Source organism: Blennius ocellaris (assembly GCF_963422515.1).
Source record: "Blennius ocellaris genome assembly, chromosome: 9".
NCBI lineage: Eukaryota > Metazoa > Chordata > Actinopteri > Blenniiformes > Blenniidae > Blennius > Blennius ocellaris.
Window position 1 is genome coordinate 16268930 of NC_137658.1, and position 23729 is coordinate 16292658.

The 23729-nt window shown below is 45.2% G+C and overlaps 1 protein-coding gene across 1 annotated transcript in view; it reads left to right on the forward strand.

The window, feature by feature from the left end:
* Positions 1-22960, forward strand: part of gpc3 (glypican 3) — a gene marked incomplete at both ends in the record, with an annotated part of 133213 nt that extends 110253 nt beyond the window's left edge. Inside the window, 2 exon segments of the mRNA XM_080501768.1 lie at positions 7108-7294; positions 22785-22960. Of these exon segments, the coding sequence (XP_080357894.1) occupies positions 7108-7294; positions 22785-22960 (363 nt within the window).
* Between the last annotated feature and the right edge of the window lie 769 nt (positions 22961-23729).

The window sequence follows — 23729 nt, forward strand, 5'->3', positions numbered from 1 at the left end:
CACACAGGCATTAAAGAGTCATTAATCAACAACAAAGAAAGATTAAAAAAAATGTTTGGTTTGATATGAATAAATAAAAGAAAATAAACACCACAATCCTAATATACCATGTTTGTACTTTAAAAAAATAAAAAGATTCCTACCCTTTTTTTAGCTTATGGGGAGGGAGTCTATATCTTCTTGCTGTGGGACAGAGGTCCTTGAGTCTGCACCACTATGTGGCCCGTGTTATAAGAGGAATGAGACAAACAACATTTGAGTCAGCCAAATAAGGACCACTGTGCTATTTAGAGAAAAGACGACACTCCGTGATAATGATCAATCCATACATGTTGGATTCTGTTTGACGGCTATGAGCTGAAGGCAGGTTACACTCTGGACCGGTCGCCAGTCCATCAACAGAGAGACAGACAACCCCCCCACCCCCCCACCCCACCCCACCATGAGCACTCCAGAGTCACCAATTAACCTCAAAAAGATTGTTTTTGGACTGTGGACCAAAGAAAACTCACAAATGCACATGTAAAACATTGAAACCGTAAGCGTTCAGCTGGAGTTATATTTAAATCAAGCAGATGAGCTGAAAGAAGGCCCCGTAGACACGTGTAAAGACAAATGTTCTGCTTGTAACATTGATCTTATCTGCCCCCCCAATTAAAGGAAAAACTCTGACGTCACCTTGTTAAACTTCTTAACTCTCCACAACCTGGAGCAACACGTATTCAAATCCTGCCTCGGCAGACAGATGCAGCATAGATTTGTTTAAATGATGCCATCGGTTTATAAAGAGCCATGACCAGTGATTTGCATGATGATTTGCAGAACCACATGTGGTTGGGAAAAAGGTAAAAAACATGCTGCCTCCAGCTCCAAGAGAGAGAAGCATGCAAATGTTGTAAACAATCATAAACGGATAGGCATAAATTAAGAGTGTGGACTTAATGGGTTGAAATGAGATCTAATCCTCAATAAAAATAAAAAATTCAGGATGTATGAAAATGCAAATATGTTTAGTTTATGAAGTTTTTATTGCAGAACACAAGATGTTCTCGGGGCATGATTTAGTGACGGGTGTTAACTAAACAGAGAGGCTGCAATAAAACTGGGTTTCATTAAAACGTACAGTTTTAAAGCTGGGTGCTGTAGGTAAAATGTGCTATCATGATTGTAGTAAAGACAAATCAAAGGCCATAAAGTAGGCTATAACACAAAAATAGAACAGGTGGAACAGAAAACAGCCCTCCTCCAAAAAACATGCAGCACGCCATCTTGAAAAAAAGATTGAGTTTAAAATCAGTTAAATTTCCTGGTCAATGGGGCCTTTATATGTAGCATGCAACCGTCATAACTATTAAACTATAGGTTTTGTATTCAAAGTTTTATTTTTAAAATCATTTTTGATTTGTCTCTTTTGCTCTTCAATTAAAATCTGTTTCTTCTTTATCTCTTGTTGTTAGGGGGGAAAAAAGCATTGAATTTTTGGTTGTTGCTGCTTTCCTCTTTTGCATCTGCACACTTTAAAAAAAAAAAAAATTACATTTCCACAGCAACACACCTATGCAAGTTGAATATAACTTGCATAGGTAAAAATATAAATAAATATAAATAATAATAAATAAATATAAAATATAAATAATAGTATTTGTGACGCCACAAACGCCCACACTTGGTCCCACTACTTTAACTTCAGACGCTTGACGTGCAGATTTAACAGTTTCCTCTTCTTCCAGTCTTAAAGCCTGCACATGCATCATTGTGCACAGTGAAGCTGAAACATCCAACCACAGGAAGGAGGGGAAAACATTTTAGAGCTGGAGTGGGACTTGAGGTCTCCCTCCTGAGGACACCGAAAGGCTCCACAGCGGAAAAGGAGAACCACTGCGTCTGGTGTCAATGATCCGCTGAGCTCCACCTTTGATACAAACCGCTTGATTAAAGCAGCTTTAAAGGCTTTTTATGACTGAAATAAGATTTAAAATGCTTTGTGCACATAAAGCCTTCAACGTTTGTGGAAAACCATAAATTGTCTGATGGCTCGAATGCGCTGTGCCGTGTTGTGAGCGAACTCGTCAGGTTTGGGTCCTAGATTTGATGAGATGTGTTGAGGCGCTGGTAGAAAGTTTGGGAGCAGCAGATTCCGTCTGGGCCGAGTCATGAGGGACTTGCCCAGACAAGTCGGACTGCACAGAAAGGAGGACATAACACGGCGCTGATCCCAATCACAGATGCTGACAAGAAGTCCCTTTTCCCCCTCCCTATGCACTCTGTGCCCCTTTTTCATTTTTTTTTTTTGGGAAGCATCACTGTATACATTGAATTTCCTCTGTGCTGTTGTCAGCTGGTGTAAAAACACCACAGCCGATGATCGGTGGGTGCAGGTTGATCAGCGCAGGTCAAACCGGTGGCTCTGAGGCTCAGCTGCAGCTGTCGTGTCGAACGCCGACCCTGTATGGAGTTCACGTCACGTGTGTGAGAGAGGCAGTGACAGACTTGTGGTTTCGGTGTCTCTGTCTGGGCCGGCCTGCGCTGAGCAATCCGCCACATGTTTGGGCTTTGTGCGCAGCCTCTGAGCCCGCGTTTCCTTGGTGCGACTCGTGCTTTTGTGTCGGAGGGACGTGAACCCTGTGGCCTGCGGGATGCCTGTAGCGACGCTGACTTCGCGATCTGCGCACGGCAGGATGAAGCTCGCAGAGTGAGAAATGGGAGGAGAGCGAGAGTGCCGGATTTTCTCTCCTGATAGAAAACATATTGAGCATTGTTTATTTCCTCCCTGTTTCCATTTGCTTTTTCTTTTCTTTTTTTTTTATTGCTGAAGATACCAGTTTGAGGTTTCTCCCTCTTGTGGTAAACCTGGCGCTTCATGCTGTTGCTCAGCCTTGCCAAAAGCGCAGCGTCACTTTCGACACAAGCATACACCCCACCCCACCCCACCCCTCCCCGCCACCGCAGCCCACAGAGTTACTGCCCTGCTACTGCCCCATCTGTGGAGAAAGGCATGGCCACGAGTAGCTCTCGGTTCTCAAAACACATGTTTATTAGGAGAAGTGTATAATCTGCTGTTCATATTACTATTTGTATCGTTTATCAAGTGTCACGTTATACTGCCAAAACCTTAGTTGGTTCTAAAATTAGTCGGTTAGTTGTGTATTCTAGTCTGATTTTTATTACTTTACACATGTATGAGTGTCATAAAATGAAGTACCAATAGATTATTCATTTTATTATTTGAGCTTTTTAAGCCTCCCACCTCTTATCGTTGTTTCATTTTCATTCATGTATTTCTGACTATTATTATTGTGTATTATTATTCATACATTTTTATGTTTTGTTAAGTGACATAAAATACAGCTTATGATCTTTTTTTTTTTTTAAATAAATCTTTCACATGTCTCTCAAAGTATTCGCTAAGTTGGTCACAACCTGGACAGGTAACAGGTAAGCTGACCTGTTAAACTTTAATTAACACAATAACATAGACCCTGTTGTCACGACAAGTGAAAATGGAAAATGTTCATCATGACTTGGGTGTCTGTTTACATGACATCGGTGCTCGGAGTTACTGAAAATGCTGCTACACTACCCATGCGCACCACGGCCGTGGTAAATAGTTCTTCAGCACATGTGTGAGTAGACGGACAATAACAACATTTCCCCCAGAGTGTCATGACTCCCAGTCCATATTCTCCTGGGACTTGGTGGTGTTATAGTTGAGAGTTACTCGCAATAGCAACTTGGTTGTATGTCCATACAGAACTTGAACCGGGAGTTTTCCCGCTGTTAGGTGAAAGTGCTAACCACTGCATTACATGCAGAAAAGAACACGGATGCCATTCTAAGATTAAATGAGACAAACATACCCGTGTTTCTATACAAATGCGCTGCTTCTTATCCCTATAAAGTGAGTCAGAATAATAGTCAGTATGATAACACTGTCTTTCAACTCAAAACACTGCGGCGTTTGTATACACAAAGCGGCCAACATGGCTGGAGACTTGTTTTTTTCCTGCGCTCGTCTGCACTGGATCAGACGACAGTGTGTCTGTTTATGTGTCGAGGAGAGTTTCGTGTGCTTGCTGGAAGGTGGTGTGCTCCGCATGGCGGCGTTCGCAGACTGAAGTCTAAACAGAGGTGCCGAGCGGCTCTGTGTCAATGCTTTTCCCCCTCACTCCCTGTTCCTTTTTTTAGGTTTTGTTCTAAAATACCCCGAGCCACATCTTTCTCCCCGCGCTTTACAAGTGGTTGTTTGCCTTTTAACGAGGTCTGCGAGGCGTCCGTCCTCTTTCCAGAGACCCCGGCGAGTTGCCAGGATACAAACCATGGGAAGGAATTTCAGGACCTCAGTAAATCTATGGAGGACTCGGCTAAATGTAGACAAACACATTTCTGCCTTGGACAAAACAGTTGAGTACATTAAAGCCCCATTCATCGTTGGGGGCGAGTGTATTTCGGGGAGATGACCGGGTTGTCTTCATGTGACACCCGGGTGGGCTCGGCTCCGTCAGCAGGTGGCGCTCCGCTGAGCGGGCCCGTCAGACTTGAAGTGAAAAATGTTCTCGTGAATCCTGTCTGTGAGTTACTGTTCGTCCATCCCCGGGTCTGAGTGACCAAGCTTTTAGAAATGTTGTGGTCATCGTCCATGTATGGCCTCAATGTTGAGACATGAATGGGGGTTTGTTGAGCGGCCGCGCCGGGAACAAGGTGATATGTGTTTCCCTCTCCAAACTTTAGAGTTTATGTCACTTGTAAAACCCAGATTGACTGGCTTGTATATGCGGGCTAAGGGAACTGGGTTGTTTATCTTCGAACTGACGTAATTCTGTGATTAGCGCTGGGGTTTTTATACCTCCGCTCTCTATCGCGGGTGCACAAGCAGGCAGTCTGGGCCCACGCAGCTGACCTGAGACGAGGCCCATATGAGCCCAATTTTCTCCCGTTGACAACTAAAACAAGCGCAAAACAACAACCCACCCCCCCAAAAAAAATGCATGCTGACGTACACAGATAGGAAGGAAATCAATAAAACACAAACAAGGAGAAGGAGGCAGAGCGGTGAGATGAAAGGATGCTCGCAGGGCAGGCGGCTGGAATTTAGCACATCTGTTAGTTTGGCAGGGCTCTCAATCATGTGCGATGTTTTGGAGCCTGAAAGGTGGTCACAGTGTGGTTGTGGAGGCTGTCTCCAAGTTCACACACATGTTTTTCACCCGTGGATACAAGACCAACAAGACTTGTTTTAATTTTTTCATCTCAGAGTTGACCGACAGCTATGAAATCAAAAATAAAATGTAATGAACAAGGTTTCCTCCATCATTTGAGATGCCATGGTCGGCTCATATTTTAGTGATTTAATGTATTAAATGTTTTGTTTTAGTCGCTGAGAAAGGAATAACATTTTTTTTTTTTTTTTTTTTTTTTTTACAGTGGTTTGACTTTTTATATATGAGTTCACACTTTTCCATAAATACTTATGGTATTTGTTGCACAACATACAGTAGTGTGATGTTCAATAAAATGTGTGAAACCGTCGCTTTCACAGCAAGGACATTTGTGGTGTGATGATTTATTTTGGTTTATATACAAATAATACTTATTCTGGGATGCACACTGACAATAAACCGAACTGGGACCGGAGGAACACCGTCGCCCTCTACAAGCCTTTTCTATTTTCTATGGTTGGAATTTAGGTTGCTTCCTGCATCGACACACCTGAATCGAATGATCATATTTTCACCGAGATCCTAACAAACCCAAGTTACCACAGGGAGAGACCTTAAAGAATGCAGGATGGTGACAACTGCTATCTTATATGCCAGGGGTGTCAAACATAAGGTCCGTGGGCCAAAACCGTCCCGCAAGACGCTCCAATCCCATCCCACAAACCACCAAGTAAAGAAAACTTTTGTGTTTTTTTTTTTTGTTTGTTTTTGTAATTTCACAGTATTTTTCAGCAGATGGCGTCATTAGGATTAACTTTATGTTGGGATGTAGTCATTTTCTGCAGTAATTGTTTGGGTTCTTTTTTTGTGTGAAAATAGGGACATTTTCATCACCTGTACTCTGCACCACAACAAAGAAACATTTCAATCTGAAGGTTATTGTGAAGCTATTTTACCTGTCCAGATGAGAATGGTCTGTATGTGGCCCCTGAACTAAACCTGTTTGACACCCCTGTTCAAGCAGTCTCAATAGAGTCACTGAAAAGCCCAGAGACGCAGTGGGAGTGGATATGGACTCTGTGCTGGTGGTCGCAGAGAGGAGAATACTTTCCTAACTTCCATTACTATGAATCCCAACCTTTAAAAGATGTCCTTTCTTCATATGGACATCAAATTTCACAACTCTTCTTTGACATAGTTCTTTTATTTTACTGCGATGTCCGTCTCTGTGTATGTATTGCGTTTTTTTTACAGTGAAGCTTTTCCGTGTAATTACTAATATTCAATATTTTAAACTATTTACTGTAAACTACTCCTCTATGGAGAGCACCACCACTAAGAATCACCCTCGATGAATATGTGTTTAACGTCATCATTTTGACACGAACTTGAACAGAAAATAAAGAAAAGACATATTAGGCCAGCTTCAATGTTCATTTTCCATCTGTCATCTGGCGTTTTAAATTTAGGATCTTGGGGGCTGATTTCCACTGGGGCAGTCTGTCATGTGGTATTATTGCTCTAAGACAACCACTCAAGACAATGACGGTTGCCAATAACAACACAATCGCACCAGTCTGCTTACCCCACAGTTTCTTTTTCGACCAGTAAATTACATGGGGCAAAAAGCCGCAGCTCTTTGAATGATTCACGTTTGGACTAAAATAACAAAACTGGCACAGATAACAAAACTGTTTTCCTGCCTGGTGATTATAATAAGAGTTTTGTAAATAGCGATGCTTTCAGATCTCTCTTTTTTTTGCCCGGAATTCCCCTCATATTGCCGTAATCACACGGTGCATGTTTGGATCAAAGGACACATCCTATTTACTTTCACAGCTCTGCTAAACCGTTAATACGTACGGGCACATTCCAGCCGCACAGTGACTCACGGAGGGGCTGAGAGCGTTTTTACATCATTACCTTTAACCACGTCCTGTTTACCCCACAGCTGCTGCGGATCGTGACGGTGTCTGAGAAGCGGTGGAGAGCCCGGTCGCGTGGAGTCGGAGCGGATGGGTGGGGGGACGAGGTGGAGGAGGGATTCGAGAGCGGCGACTGCGACGACGAGGACGAGTGCACCGGGGTGTCGGGGCTCGGCCCGCCGCCGAGGCGCAAACGGCTACGCATCTTCGCAGGTGAGACGAAACCCGGATCACGAAGCCCGCTCTGTGAACTGGAGATATTTACTTAAAAATTAGTATGTGCATGGAGACACTTGGCCTTCGCTGCAGTGAGTCAGAACCATCGCAGTCCAAACCCAAGCTGTGGGCACAGCAGAGAGGTGTTTACATGACTACTGTACATGTTGACACCACTGTGACACTATGCAGCCGGAGACGTGAGACTTCCTCAGGTACCCCCCCCCACGACCAAAGCCTCTTGACCTCTATCCATGTCAGTCCCATGGAAATGCCAGACGAGCTCCCCAGGAGCCAAACAGGGAACAAAATAAGATACAAACTGTTAGAAGAAAAGAAACCAAACACAAGAAGAGGGAGAAAAACAGCCAGGCAGCAGGAACAAGTGGTTTTGATTCGCCGACACAAAGCCCGTGCAGCTGAGCAAACATGGCGGTGGGAGTTGTCCTCCTGTCGGGGATGTTGTGGCAGAGATTTGGGTTTGGGAGCGGGAGCAGGAACCCCGGGTTCACACAGGATCCCTGTGGGGCTCTCTCTCCTGCAGCAGGCTGGCCCATGACAGCCTGCTGCACTCTCTTACATGCTCCTGTTAGTGGACAACAATACCGAGTAATTACACTGTCTCCTCCGGCTCACAAGCTGATGGAAGTTTCACTTTAGTCTCAGCATTGCAGCAGTTTTCCTTTATCTGCTCTGTAAATCACAAGATTAGATGTTTGTGTTCCTGAGGAGTGTGTGTGTGTTTGTGTCTGCAGGCACATCTATACGTCTGTTTGTGCTTGTTGGTACACGAGCCGGCAGTGTTTGCAGACCTTGAGGAGTCCCTGCTCATTGGCAGGACGGCAGATAGCCGCTGATAGCCCGCGATGACCCGGCGAAACGCTGACCTAGCACGGTCGCCCAGGCCACTTTTGGTCAAACGGGGCACTGAGTTCAAAGGTCAACCTGCCGAGCACGAGGCCTAATGGGCGGCCTGTCTGTGCTCCCGCTGCTCCGAGATGGACGAAAGGGATCGGGTTTCACAAAGGCCGGCGCAGATCGACGGTGGTGGTGCACGCACACACAGGAGGTGGGGAAAGGTGGCGGGAGCCACAACAACAAGGTGCAGACAGGACCGAGGCAGAGCTGAGACCCCAACATGGCCCGGCTGTCAACCTGCCCACCGCATAGAGGATGTTCTCAAACGGGCCTAGTGATTGATCTCTCACAGCTCATTCTCTACTCAGATTCCATAACCTTCTGATAACTAATGCCACTCACTACACAACACACACACACACACCCCCTCCTGACCAATCAAACCCCATGCTACACATTCCCCAGAGCATTCCAGGCCGGGGGAGCTATTCCAGGACAGAGACCCCCACCACCCCCACCCACCCACCTCACCCCTTCCCCCCAACACACACATATATACACCGCCCACCCCCGTCGCTACAAAGTCAGACGAGCAGCCAGAGGACGTGTGGTGAGAGCTCACAAAGAAGAGACACAGATCTGGCTTCATCCTGACCTCCGTACTGAAAATGTTGCACTTTTTGAAACCTCTCAAAATATTTTGTTTAAACAATGAAATATCTGTTGTAGCAACAGTTGCAGCTTTGTATATGCGATGCAGTTACTCGTGGTGAAACGATTATAAGACTGGTCATTTGACTTTATGCACATAGTTGAACGCAATCAGTCACAAAGAGAACGGACATGAAGAACATCATCCACAGGCCATGACGGAGGCAGAACTTATGAGTTTATTGGCTTACACAAGTGTGTTTTCATTGCTTATGAATTCAACATTATAATTAATTAAGCTGATATTTGTTATCTTACACACTTTGCAAAAGCAGATCAAAGAACATCATGACAGCCTTTGTGAGTTCCACACTGACACAGTTGACAGGTTCTCCATTCATGCTGTTTGAATTAGCGACAGTACTTGGATTCACATTTGGTCAGGAGCAGTGGTGACGCATCTCTGGGCGGCAGAGAGCAACTGCTTTTTTGACCTGCTAAAACCAGGCTTCAAGTCAGAGTTTGTTTTTCTTTCAGTTTAAGGACATAGGATAACGTCATAGAGGAGTGGCTCCTTACTAACATACAATCTCCTCATTACACACAGGCGTTTGACGAAAACATCAGGATCTGAAGTCTTTCCTCTGTTTTTTTAAATACTCAAACAGCAGGATAAACACAGATGAACTCCAGCACCCGGCACTTATAAGGAAATGAGAAAACAAAGATTATTTGGATATGTGCTTATGTATGATCCCCATCAGACAGACCGGATGGCTCAGGATACCACAACAGAACATGTTATGTACTTTTCTCTATATTAGACTATCATACGCTCAAACTCAATCACTGCTGGATCTTTGTAAATCCATCCACATAATTTCAATATAACAAAGTGCCTGTCACAATAATGGCAACAACTGAGTTTCAAAAAACTTGGTGTTCACAGTTTTGACCGGGGACAATTCAACATTCATTGTAAGAATACCTGATCTCCCATTTGAGCCACAGCCACCCCTATACACCCCTATGTAATATGTATTGGGAGGGTATAGTTCTGTCCGTGACGTAGTTATGTAAGGTTCCTTTAATCTTGGATTTTGCACAACTTGTGTTTGCCTTTCGATGAGGGTTCACCTGTGTTTCTCTGCTTTAATGCACACCTGGCCTCTGACCGTACAGCTTTGGTTATGAACAAACACAGAGTCTCCCTCATTGTAAAAAGAAGGGGGAAAAAAACCAAAAACCCTGCTTACAGATTTCTCTGAGCCTCTCATCATTCCCTCATGCTCACTTCCTCTTTGTACTCCTCTGCCACGTCAGATTGCTTGTTATATTTTGACAATACAGACTCACCAGGACACCAGCAAATACTAAGTAATTTACCATATAAAGTCATACAACTGGAGTACTCAGCTCTTGAAGTTTTTGCCAAAAAAAAAAAAAAGGCAACACAATAAAATATAGCAGTTCCCGTTGGGGGGGGGAAGTGAGCCTCATCCAAAGAAATGTCTTTTTCTATAACAAGAGCATGACTACTCAAGTTTAAATGACTATTAAAATGGTTATTTAAGACATTAACTGCTGGACTACATAACTTGTTAAAGTGGCTTTTTAAAAGCTCTTTGGAAACATTCAGTAGTCTGCAAGCGAACAGTTGGTGGGCTCCACCTGGACTCGGCAGCTCTGCCTCATGTGTTTCTTGCTGAGCTATACAGGCCTTCCCTACGCCCTCGCCGTGCTCAGCAGGAGCCGCGTGAATAGACCTCTTGTTACGTTCCTGCACTCAGACGTTCGGTCACTGTAAGCACCCTGAAGGAGGGCTGCTCTTTTGGGAGCTTGTGAGCATTTTATCAGCACCGTTGGGGAGGGGGGGGGGGGTTTAGCAAAATACAAAGTGAAAATATTCCTGTAATGTGAAACACGCGGCTTACGATGAGAGGCTCGGGCTGGGCTCACCTTTCAGGTCTGCTACAAATTTCGTGGCTGGAACAAAGGAGCGGGCGAAAAAGAAAGAAGCAGGCGATGAAAGAATGTGGGGAAAGAACAGAAAGAGACAAAAACACCTTTGATAGCTCTAAAGGTTGATACGTTTGGGGGAAACCTAAACATTCTTTACTCTGTATGTGGGTGGAATTAACAGCCGTACGCGCTGCCAAACACGAGGACGCGGTATGTTAATTAACTGCAGCTGCCACCCCCTGACCCTCTACACCTGATAGGTGAGTCACACGGCACCGGCGCTGCACAGTAGTGTTCGCCACATGTCTCCATCAAAGCAGCCATGATCCAGACACTGTTGACATTAGCAGCACTGGACACATCCGCCGTGTATGCAGTTTCCTCCCCGTTTAAGCTTCGTATAGTTTCACGGTACCGACGGGCAGAGCTGCCAGGGCCGGAATGTACTCGCAGCGCAAACTTCCATCGACATGTGGTTGTTGGTAAGAGAGCTTGCGTGCCACAGCTGGCAGAATGTTTTGGACAATGCAGATGTGCGAGGAGGAGTGCAGGTGTCTTGGTGGAGGAAGAATCTGGGCGCCCATATGGACGGAGCCTCCTGCGGTTTCAGACCACTATCAGAAACACGTGAAAACATGCAAACTTCAGCGGAGAGTCACAGATCTGAGGCCTCCGTCAATCATCAAGCGAATGTAGAAGTCGAGGGGGAACAGGTCAGTGACACAATGCCAAATCTGTGCAGCTTCAGCAACTGGTTCAATTTTTCCAATTCTCCTCCTGTATCTGTGTCAAAGTGTCCTTCAGCAAGACATTAAACGCTCCCTTGTTCCTAGTGACGTGGGAGCACTTTGATTACCGCAGTTATGGCCGTTGGTTAGAAGTAAAAGTACATTTACCATAAGTGTTCTTTAATGCCTAATTGCTCTGTTAACTAAACACAAAGTTGGATTCAGACAAATTGACTCGTGTTCAAGAAAGGACAAAGCTCAGATCAGGGTTAATCAAAACTGATGCTGAATTTCTAGTTAAATTGTCCCTGAAATGTATTGTTTGCATAAGGAGTCCTTTCACACTCTTGTAATCACAATCTTCAACAAACTGTAATGGACTTTTAAATGCTCCTTAAATAAGATGTGTACTCTGGAAGTGATCATTTTGCATTCCTGCTCAAGCTCAACACGTCTCATTCCTGAAGCCTTTATCTTCAAGTAAGTTAGGAGGATAAAGGCTTTGCCTGGTCAGTGTTGTGATAAGATACATTGTTTTCTCAAACCAGGAGAGATAAGAGTTTAAAAGATGCCAAACGGGCCTGAGCGTGGCTGGTTAGCAGCAGCAGCAGGTAAGAGTCGTTTGTGGATGATACCTATTGAAGGACTTTATGCAGCTGTCGTTTAACAAGTCATCGTTTCCATGGGATTGTAAACAAACTTGCATAGGGACCAAATGCTTTATTAATCTCAGCTGTACTTTGTCTTCTATGACAAATCAGGTCGAACGTGCAAACTCCACACGGACCACCTTGACCACTCTCTTGCTGCGGTGCCAACCACTGAGTGACTGTGCGGCCCGGGTAGCCACCACATACTTTGCAAACTTGTCCGTTAAAACTTGATCCCAAAGAGCCACAGCTGGAGTTTTATCTTACATCAGTTTGCTGAGTGCTGGCGAGTGTAACACAAGTGTGTTTGCACCGACACAGTTGTCATTTCCCCATCCCGTATTACATTGTTTTCAAAGCAAATGCACTTGCAACCAATCTGAGCACTGTTAGTTTTGAAGGTGCGGTCGAGTGGACCGGTGGCGCATTGCTTTCTCAAGGCAGCTGAATGTGATTCTAAAACTGATCATGTGAAACTTCCATCACTGCTGAAGTATGTTTCTCGGAGTACATGAGGATAGCAATATGTGTCGTTGCTCGCAGTGAGTGGGAGACGTCATTAATTGGTTCATTCAACTTCGTGCCGTCATCTGTACACACTGAATCCTTGAACAGACCACATCGAAGGCCCACAAGTATTGTGGGCAAAAGGCAAATAGACTCGACTTTCAGAGCTGCTGTCTCTCAATGTCCTGCGCACTGATCTTTTCACTCCTTGATGACGAGCATTAATTTTGAACTAACTCACGGCTCCTAACAGCGTCATGACAAATGTCACACTATAAGTCACGTCAGCTGCAAATAACAGAGGCAGAATTAACTCAAAACTTACTTCCAAGTATCCTTCTGCTGGAACTACAAACGTCACAGCACTATATTTTACAAAACCACACACTGCAATGAATCACTGATTTTTAGTAACTCAGAATAAATGACCATGACTCAGGGAACACGTCGCTTTTGACTCAAAATATCTGCTTTTAAACAGAGTGAGTTTCAATGTGCACTAAAACCACTTGCACAATGCTCTTGAGACCATGTGTTTAGAGCATTAAACTATAGCCCTTCTTTTTTTTTCTTTCTGCCCTCTGATTTTTGCCGACCGCAAACCATTAGTAAACAATCAGGACTCTTCAAATATTTCCAACTCCGAAAAGTTTGGGTTTTGATGGAATGTTTCTTAAGTGTGGTTGCAAAAGAGCCCAGTTATGATTTGTTTTGTTTTTCGGAGATGTAGACGGGATACAAATTAGGCAGCAGATGTTGCTGCTCAGTTCCGAGGCGATCTGCCGCCTGGCTGCGAATCGACAAGTCAATCCAAACAGACTTGGGAAAAATGCTTCCCACTTTCGTTGTTGCTTCAATCGCTCATCATGACTATCTTCTTTTACGTCAACAAATGTATTTATTTTTTTAAAGTTTTTAATGATTAACGATGAGCTTAAAGGTATTGACTGATGGCCAAAAATGTATTTGCGACGAAGTCTAAAACTGATGATGATGTAAAATACATGAAACAGAGGAGGTGTTGAAGGGGGCAGGCAGTGGTAGAAAAGCTAATAACACACTGAAAAAAGTTCTGACCCAATGTTCTCTACGACCATTCCTCTTTGAGCTTATAAACAACCTCTGTAAATTCGGCCAATCCCCCTTCTGCCCCGAGCCTCCTCCACGCCCCGCACAAAAATAATGAAGCTTGCCACCATCTGTGTAAACAGGCTTGGCGAGTGAGAGTTGTAGCCTTGTTCTCACCGGGCCCGGCCACTGGGCCTGAGAGGGTGGCGGTGGAAGGGAAGATGGGGGGGAAAAGAGAGGAAAAGGAGGGATGGAGTTGGCTTCTTTACTGGACTCTTGTTGGTCTTCCTTCGTGGGGCTTTCTCAAATCAGTCCAGGGATACAACCCAGAAGATTAGCACAAGTCAGGACGAAGAGCCAGGAGTTTAATTTCTGTGGGTACAAGCACACAGTTCTGCCTGGTTTCTCATCAACTATATGAAGGGTTGCAGGCAAGGGGAGGGGGGGTGAGGGGAGATTCGACATTTGATTCATTTTGTAGGCCCGTGCATTTTTCTGTGTTTGTGTGTGCTTCTTGGAAAAGCGTTTGTTTGCTCAAGAGCTTTATTTACATTCGCAGGCACTTTTTGGACGCTCCAAATTGATTCCAGGCCCGTTCCTGGGTCGTGTCCATCAGCTCAGCCACAGTCCACAAACACTCTGCACACAGCGGGACCTTTCTCGAGGCCCGGCGCTCCGCTGCTCGCTGCCACAGTGACACACAGAAGCCATTTTGTGGGAATGTCTTAAAAGCTCGGTTGAGGATTTTCGTGGCTTGAATTTTACATGTTAACCCTCCACTCTCACCTGCGTCTATTGAGTTTTCTCCCACCTCTGTCCCGTCCTTTCGTCCGCTGGCCGGCTCTCGCTCTGTTTTTCCAGCTCATTCTCAACAGTAACTCGACGGCGCAGCCAGCATTGCGGGAGCCACGCTGTCAAAGGGCTCTGAGCTGTTGGGGGACAGCAAAGGCAAACTACCAAAAAAAAAAAAAAAAGGGCTTAGACAGATAGTGAAACCAAACAACAGGAGCTCTTTGTGTGTGAAGTCCAAGCAGCCAAATTGTCACTCTTGGCTGTATCGAGTCAGCTTTTCTAAGATAGGAATGTCAGAAGGATTGTGCTTGTTTGTTGGCAGGGACATTTGCACAGCAAACACATCTCAAACTGCCAGCTACATTTCCTTTGCTGCACTGACTACTGGACCCAGCAGGAGCAAACACAATGTGTGGGATGTCAGCTTCCCTCTCCATTACATTGTAGCTACAGCTCTTGAAGAATGTGTTCGATGTCCAGGATCAGAACGTCCTTCGAGCTGAACGCCATCCCGCTGGTCGTCAAGCTCAGCTTCAGTGCACAGCCCCTCCTGCTTCCCCTCGACATCAGTTTCTATCTTTCTGTCCTGCCCTGATAAGGCCCGCCATTGTCCGGCCCCTTAAACGACTCTCCCCGAGAACCTCTGACCCTCCGTCAGCACTGACCCCTGAGCTGGTTCACAGGCCTCCTCTGTACGCGAGCGGAGCTCCCCACCCAGAACGAGCCCCCTCGCCCTCAGCACAGAATTCACTCTTTGTATGTTTGATTTGTTATGGTTTTTACCTCTCTGGCTTGTGCACACACTTTCCACCCTCACCGCACTGGCGCTACGAGGAATTCACAGCTACAATTTATGCCTCTGTCCTGGGCTCTTGTTGCTCCTCTTCGAACCCGTTCTCTTTCGCCCTTCCTATGATTATATTAGCGGTTGCTAGAAGTGGAGACTATAAATACATTGGAGTTCATCTAATTTGTATGTAGCAGGGAGAGACCAATGGACCACCCCCCTCACTGACACCACCTCCCTTCATTGGTCGCTTTAATTAATAGGTGTTGACTTGCATTTGGCCCATAAGCCAGAACTTAGAACGTGTCTGTGATGGTTTGGTTTCCTCCTTTCTGACGGGGGTTTATCCCCTTCTTATCAGAGTCGACACACACACACACGAACGTTAGCAGACCTGTCTCTTGTATCCTCACTATTTCCTGTTTTCTTTATTGTGTTTATCTCCAAGCTCCATGTAATCATCTCTGCACGTTTCCTTTTCAAACACAACCAAACTCTTTTATCTGTTCTCGGCCCTCTTTGGCACCGAGTCCTCATATCTTAGGCTCTTGTCCTCCATGTAGGGGAGGGTCCCTCGGCCTGCAATAACAGTGGGTGCTGTGGAAGTCGGGAGGCCGGAGCGGCTCAGAGTGCAGCGCTGTTGCGAAGGCCAGGGGCAGGGCCTCCGCGTTTGTCTTGGCCCGACATTCCCAGCCTCTCCGAAGCACCCCTGTGGTTGGCCTGTGGGTGTGGAGGCAGACAGTCACATTCCCGCCAACCCATGGACAGAGGCATCCCGCGCCGCTCCCCTCGATTCCCTTCCCGGGCCCTCAGTCGGGACGGACCGGCCCCGGCCAACCCTCGGAGTTACAGAATGTGACCGAGAAGCCAATAATTACAGTTGTTATCAGTTAACTCTGCCAGATATGGAGCCAGCGAATTCAGCAGCTCCTATCATGTTTTCACAGAAGCACTGTCTTCTCTGCAGCTGGAAGGCGGCGCCTCACAAAAGCACACCAACCCCTCGCATTTTTTTCCAAAGCTGCTGAATTGAACGTTTTTCTCCGCGGAGATGAGACAAGTGATAAAATATTTGCTTTACCTTGGAAACCGTAATATCTTTTAAGCTGTCGAATCTTAAAAACTGAGATCAAATTTGACCAGCTTAGGTGTGTAATGTGCACACGTCGCCTGCCAATGTAGCAGCAATTTAAACCATCTCTACTGTTTCATAAGAAGCACCTGTGTTTGGAGACTTAACATTCCACATTCTTATCTGACCAAATAAAGGCCTTTGTGCGGAGCACACATGTACCACATAAACTGTACCTCATCACGGAGGTAGACGCTTGCCAGAGGAGGTGAAATGTGTCAAGTGGCTGGTGAGCAGCAGACCTGCCACGGTTTAAACAAAACACGTTTCCTGACAGTGTGAGGCAGGACAAACTGACTGGTTTTGGGTTTTTTTTTAATGTCAGTTTCTGTCTCTTGCAGTCTTCGCCTGTACTTGAGGTGCGTCTGGGAAAATGCAGCCATTCTTCCAATTTCTCCACATAGTTTCACTGTTGTGACAACTGCAAACTGTAAACGACAAGCCTCAGGCACCAATCACTGCTCAAAACCAAACCCCAGACTCTCTCTCACCCCCCCCCCCCCCCTTTCCTTTCTTTTTTTTTTTTTTTTGCCCTGTTCCTCTTTGTGGAGACGGACAGAAACACCACACACACATAAACATGCACACACACAAACACACACTCAAGCCACTGTTTGACCTGCGAGGGGAATCCAAACAAACATCCGTTGCCCCATGAAAACCCACAGTGTCTGGATATATCTGTCTGTTCTCCAGAGAATTGGTCACAAAGGAAAACAAGGTTTAAATCCACATAAAGCAGAAATAAATGTGCTCTGAATTGGTCATGCCACAAAAAAAAAAAAAATCTTTTTTACCACTCACCCAAGTTTGAATGATTTGGGGGAAAAAAGTGTAAAACAGTGTAAAATTAGGTTTCAGAACCATAAAGACATAAACTTTATTCTATTGTGTGAATCATTGGGAGTGTTTAGACATGAAGCTCAAAAGGAAAAGCTTCATCCAGTAGATTTGTTGCCCTTCTACAACAGATTTACAATTTCTAATACAGCCTTACAGGATAGAACCACGCCTCAAAAACATTAAGCATATATAATCAACTTTGGTTGATTACTGGGGACGGATGTCTGGAATGAAGTTTAGAAATAAAGGCTGTGGATGAAAATAGACATTTATTTGACCAATATAAACAGGTAAGCTGTAAATATCATAATAAGGTTTCCAAAAGGAAAAATGGCATAAAAGAGTTGTGAATGGCATGTTACTGTTTCGCAGCAACAATTTCGTGACATATTTCTCTTGTTACAGAGAAATAGATTGTCTGATGCCTCCTTGTGACAACCGATAATGTGATACCTGCCGAGAATGGAATAATGTTGGCTTTTTTCGATGTAATGAAGCCCATACAGACACACACAATTCTTTTTACCAAATGTTTTATACAAGCTGCAAACGTAGAATTAAATTACAGTGAAAGCACAACATTTTTTGCATCATAACACTGAGATAGAAAATACTTAAAAAAAAAAAAATGGCCTCTCTGAGCAAAAATAGCTTTTAAAACACAAGCAGCGCCCTGGGAGGAAGAAGAAACACTGAAACTGAATATTAGCTGTACAGAATCAAACAGGACTCGCCGGGGAAGAAAACTGTTGTGTGGTCTCCTGAGTCTGTTACTGCAGTTAACGTGACTGGACCAACTTAATAAGTCACAATAGAAAATAATCAGTGCAACGAAACACTTTTAATTTGTGCTCACTTATGTCACTTCCAATGTTGTCGAGGTCATTACTGACAGGGGCATTTGGAGGTTAACGGGATTCTCCTCGCAATGTCTGACTTCCAATTTAACGCGACTCCAAAGTGGCCTGTAAGTACTGCAAAGAGTATGTGCAATCAATGCTTATGACTATGCAGAAGCCAAATGTGGTGGAACCCCCTTTAGCTTTTATGACATGACCAAATCAAAGTTAAGATCATTCTCAAGGTAGCTGATCGAGAAGCCGGTACTCTCGACTCGATCCTCAGTCACAGACTCTAAAGGCTAAACTCTGCCTCGGTTTGTAGACTTGCATGTGACTGCCAGGCCTGCTCATTCATGGTCCCGGGCCTTGAGCATTACAAATCAATGGGTGGACTGTTGACCTCTCCCCTGGGTCGTAACTGGAGCTCATAAGGCCACGATAAAGCCAGCGGGGGTACGCTGGCAAGGTGGTGTCTTTTGCAGAGTGATCGGCTGCAAATGGAAGTCTTGAATGAGCGAGCAGGAGGAGGGCTCTGTTTGAGATGGAAGCCACAAGGGCCCACGTTGGTCACATTAATCACAGTTGGGTCTGCGGCTCTATTTGTAGCCGGGAGGCATCCATCTATTTGCTTAATTGCCTCTGTCCGTCTACTGTCCCGGCTCTCCTCTGAAAGAAAAAAAGAGGAAAAAGGAATGTGGGTAACCTCTGTCTGTGTTTTACATTTTGCTCACTCTCACCCTGTCTGCACTTTACCACACGCACACAGAGGCACAGGTGTTCATCACTAATTATACCAGGATATTATTAGTCCTCGCCTTGTGTAGGACTGTCAGGGATCTAAGTTTGCATAGTGTTCAGTCCCAGTTGGGTTGTTTTTCAATCCTGCAGAACAAGGCCCCTCTGTGGTGCTCATGTCCAAGTGTTTAAACCGGTTAGAAAGTCCTGCTTTTCTCCAGCTTATTGGGAGTTTTTTTTTCTTCTTTTTTTTTCTTCCATTCAGAGCCTGAAACTTCTTGGAGTTTTGTTTTTTCTTTTTTTTTTTTTCACTCAAATTATTGCCGCTGTAAAGCACACTAACACAATGCTCTCCCACTTTGTCCCCTTCTCATTCAACAAACACGCACAGGGACGGGCGAACACACCCCACTCAATCATCCGCCCGCAAACACACAAATGCAGACGCGCGGGTCCGTCCCCCCCCCCCCCCCCCCCCCCGTCCCTCTGCCCTGCCTCTTATCCACAGTGTATATAAAAGCTGTATCGAATTGCACCTTGAGCTTAATTGGCTCGGCAGTACAGTGCGCCGCTGTCGACAGTGACAAATCGTTCTTTCAGGGCCCCAGAGAATGTCTGCCTCACTGCCATGTCAGACGACACAGAGAGGAGGAAAGAAAAAAAAAAAGAAAAGTTAATTGTCCCCTGGCCGGCGTTCAAACGATGTCGTAACGGTAAAGAAATTCATCGGACATGCAGTCCGACGCTTTGGAGGTTTATTTATTTGCCCCGTCCCCCCCCCCCCCCACGCTTGAGACGGTGCCTGGCAGCGTCGCGGCCCGAGGGCACAGACACTGAGCAGGAAGGGGCCCTGGCGCTCTGCGTTCCTACTCCAGTGGAGCGCCGGACCCCGGGCTGCTCCCACTGATCGCACAGTGGCTCGGACCGGCCACTTCCTCATGGATCGCTCCCATGAGGGAGAACAGTGCACAGATCAGATGAAACAGTCTAATTCAATTAGGAGCGACATTTTTTTTTTTTTCAAGGACCTCAGTTGTCACAAAATCTGGTTGTGTGTGTGTGTGTGTGTCTGTGCGTGTGGAGACGTGCTCTGCCTCGGGCTTGACAAGGGACAGCTCAGCTCATAGCTGGCGTTCCTAACTATAGTGCTGCTTTATTACTGATATCCTCCTGGCCTCTCTCATAACTCAGCCTTTTATTTCGGTCTCGCTCGCCGCTCTCAGCCAGACAAAGCAGCACAGATCACATCGTGTGCGCGCGCACACACACACACACACACACACATCCAGACAGACACGCACACACACACCGGGAGGAGGATCTGCTCAGCGTCAGGAGGGGAACAGCTGTGGATGCAGAGCAGTGAGGCAGCAGTAAGCAGGAGCAGAGCAGCAGGTGACCATGAAGTCACTGCGGCGTACAAAACAGATGGAGGAGACGGGAGTGAAACATTTCGCCTTGAGAAACGTTTATTAATGTAAACAAGGTTTTTTTTTTTTTTCTTTTTCGAGGTCGTTATTCAACAAAAAGTCCACCTCACAGCCACAGCGCACTGACACAGCCCCCCTTAACAGCCCCGTTGGAGCAAATGAGTTGAGTGCCTTTGCTTTAGGGCGCCGTTACAACAGCTGTGGAGGGGGAGATGACAGCAGCGCCAGTTTCACGCGCGGACATAAGTATCTCTTTTACACTTCATTTCAGATGCCAAACATTTCAGACAACAAATATAAAGATGCAGCTGAATACAAGAAGGGAATATTACAAATATGTGAAGCATGATTTTCAGTTTAGAGCCAGAAGTTGCAACTCAAAAGATTTTATTTTGACCTCTTAGGAGACTGATTTCTATCTGTGTTTCTATTGATTGTGCTTGGGCAATCATTTTGCTTTTTCCAGCAAGCCTACGTAACATTATTTCCCAAAAGCAAAAAGCCAGTTGCTTTGACATTCGGCAAATAAAATACTATACGTTGTTTAGATATAGTAGCGTCAAAGCTGATGAAGAACTGACTCTTTTAATCGCTTCAATCACTGATTTCAACCTTGATATGTTTTTGCAGCTTTTCTTTCCTTTCACACCAAAAAAAAAAAAAAAATGCAAACAAGATGTTCTTCAGGGTAAAAATGAAAACAGGCAATTGATTGAAAGTTGAAGGAAACTTGTTTCATGTTAGGTTTTGCCACAATATCACATACTTTTCTGATAAAGTGTTCATCCATCCATCTTATCCAGCGTTGTTGGACACTGGCTCCAGTCCCAGCTGACTGTGGGGAAAAAGCAGATAAACACCCTCGCGTTCACATTGACCAGCAAATCTAAAGTGACTAATTAACCTCAAGCACATGTTTTTGGTCTGAAGGAAAGTGGAGACACCAAACCCCAGGCATGACAACTCAGAGCATGAAAAGTCCCCAACCAAATTCGAACCATCAATCTTTCACTGTGAGGCGAAACCACTGACCGCTACACCAGTGTGCGGCCCTCTGACAATGCATGAAAAACAAAAAAATCAGCTTCGATGGCGTTCTGTCATTTCAGCTCACTGTTTCCAGGCTCCCTGCGCTGAACTTAGTGTCTTGGTGTGTCCTCTTTGTGGGGGGGAAAAAATGGAGATGGTAACACAATGTGTATTAGACAGTACTTTCTTTTTTTTACTGATTGGATTAATTGTGATGTAAAGGAGCATGATGGAGTGTCGGAGGTAGAATCCATTTAAAGAGGCGGTTGGGGTTTGAATACGTGTATGAATACAGGTGTTATCACTGACGGATATTAGACCACATTCACACAAACATTTCCAAGTGTTATGGATGTCGATCATCAGGGAAATCACTGAAAATACAACTTTTGGAAAACTGCTCTTAAAATTGATCTTTTTTTTTTTAAATGCTACGTCTCCCTGGAAACAGGAAAATGCTGCGACTGCACTTGCACGAGGAGATGGACAATAATAACAATGTTTAGATCCAGAGTGTCCCGACTCCCACTTCATATTGTCCTGGGACGTGGTCGTTTTATAGTTCAGTCACCCGCAATAACAATCCAACTTGATCGTCTGTCCAGATGAACGTCTGTGTGCTCGCCATTGTTAATGTTTAAAGCATACGTGTGTGGTTTCATTTAGAAAAATGAACCACAGCACCCACTACTGGTCCAACATGGAAACTATTCTGAACTTTCTGAATGGAAGAGGCAATAGCTGACACTACGTCTCCAGCGTTGCATAATAAGTTGACAGTTCAGTGCATTCCTTGGGAATCTTTTTGTGAATAATAATTAAGGTGGATTTGATGATCAATCAAGACGTTCATATAGATAAAATGTAATCGACCCCGGGACCCTTGCAACCCTCCACTTAGACTAAGTGGGTATTGAAGAAAAAAGAAGAAATCATAGTTTATAAATCTAATTGAAGACATTTCTTCCCTTGGGGAATATAGAAGGATGGACTATTACAACGCACCGACGACGCTAATGTGTGTTGTCTCAGTAGAAAGCTGCGCTGGTAAAAGGAAAAGTTCAGATGAGGCATAAATCTGTGTGATCAGACCGATGACACACGTCAGTCAAATGTCTTGATTGTGTTACACGCTCAGACGTGATGTCATGCAGCAGCTTGTTTTGGGGGGGGGGGGTCCTCAGCATCTCACCACTCGAATTGGCATTTCAACACTCACTCTCAGCAAAATTTATGTCTGCGTGATTCAGCATGTGTCGACAACAATAACATGCAACATCTGGTTATATGAGGGACTTGGGTTTCTCCCCATCTAACATTGTTTTCACAGCTGCGCAAGACATGATACGAGAGGCGGACAGACATGTGTTTTTCAGATTCTGTCACAGTGTTTATTCTAATCCTTTTTTCCCGCCTCTCATATTTTTTTCATTCTTTCACCGTGCCCCCGTTATCGTCTGTCCCCCCTCGCAGACCTGTCCGACAACCTGGCGGTGGACGACTTCACCTTCCAGGAGCAGCTGCTGACCCCTCGGCTGGCCACAGGCGGGGTCGGCGGCGCCTCCTCGCCGGCGGCCGACCTGCGGAGGGGCTACGCGGTTCTGACCGGCCCCGCGACACTCACCCTGGTCCTGCTCCGTCTCCACTGACGCCGTCCCACTCTCTCACCTCTTCACCACCAAGCTGTGCGGACGGTGACAAGCCGGCTCTGGTTAGCCAGTACAATGGCTCATCAGTGGAATACAGAACATAACATTTCTCCATCCCGTACAAAATAAACCTGTTTCATCTTATTCAGAGTCAGCAGATGGTTTTTCACCAAACCTCTGAAAGCACACTAGAGAAAAAAATAAAATAAAATAAAACCCTCGGAATTGTGTAAATATGAAACTTACCAACCAGTCCACTCCCACCACAGCTATTTCAACTTGGTGCCCTCTTGCCTCGCCACCCTCTCTATAGCAACACCATGATGGAGATCCACACCATTGGACAGTTTTGTTCTGGACCTGTAACTGAGGATCTAACACAAAACAGGCCTTTTTTTTTTTTTTCCCTCCAAATGCTTTGACTCTGACTCTGCGCTCAGTTATTGCCCTCCAGGAACAAGCTGGAAGGGGAAGAAGAAACCAACTGCTACTATTTTTTCCATCCTGGTTATGAATGATCTCCTGCCAGCACTGGACTAAGGGTTGTTTTGTTTTTTTTGGTTTGTTTTTTTGTGAGTTCTTTATCCTGAAGGCTGAGGTGAATCACTTACTTAAAGATGCACTGCTTCTAGAAATGCCCTGCAACTAGTTTGATTCCTTCGCACTTCCACCATCATCATTTTCTTATTTTCAGAGCTGCATTTCTTCAGAGCCCTATAATTTAAAAAAAGAAAAAGATTCAAGAGCTATCACTACAGCATCAGTCTCC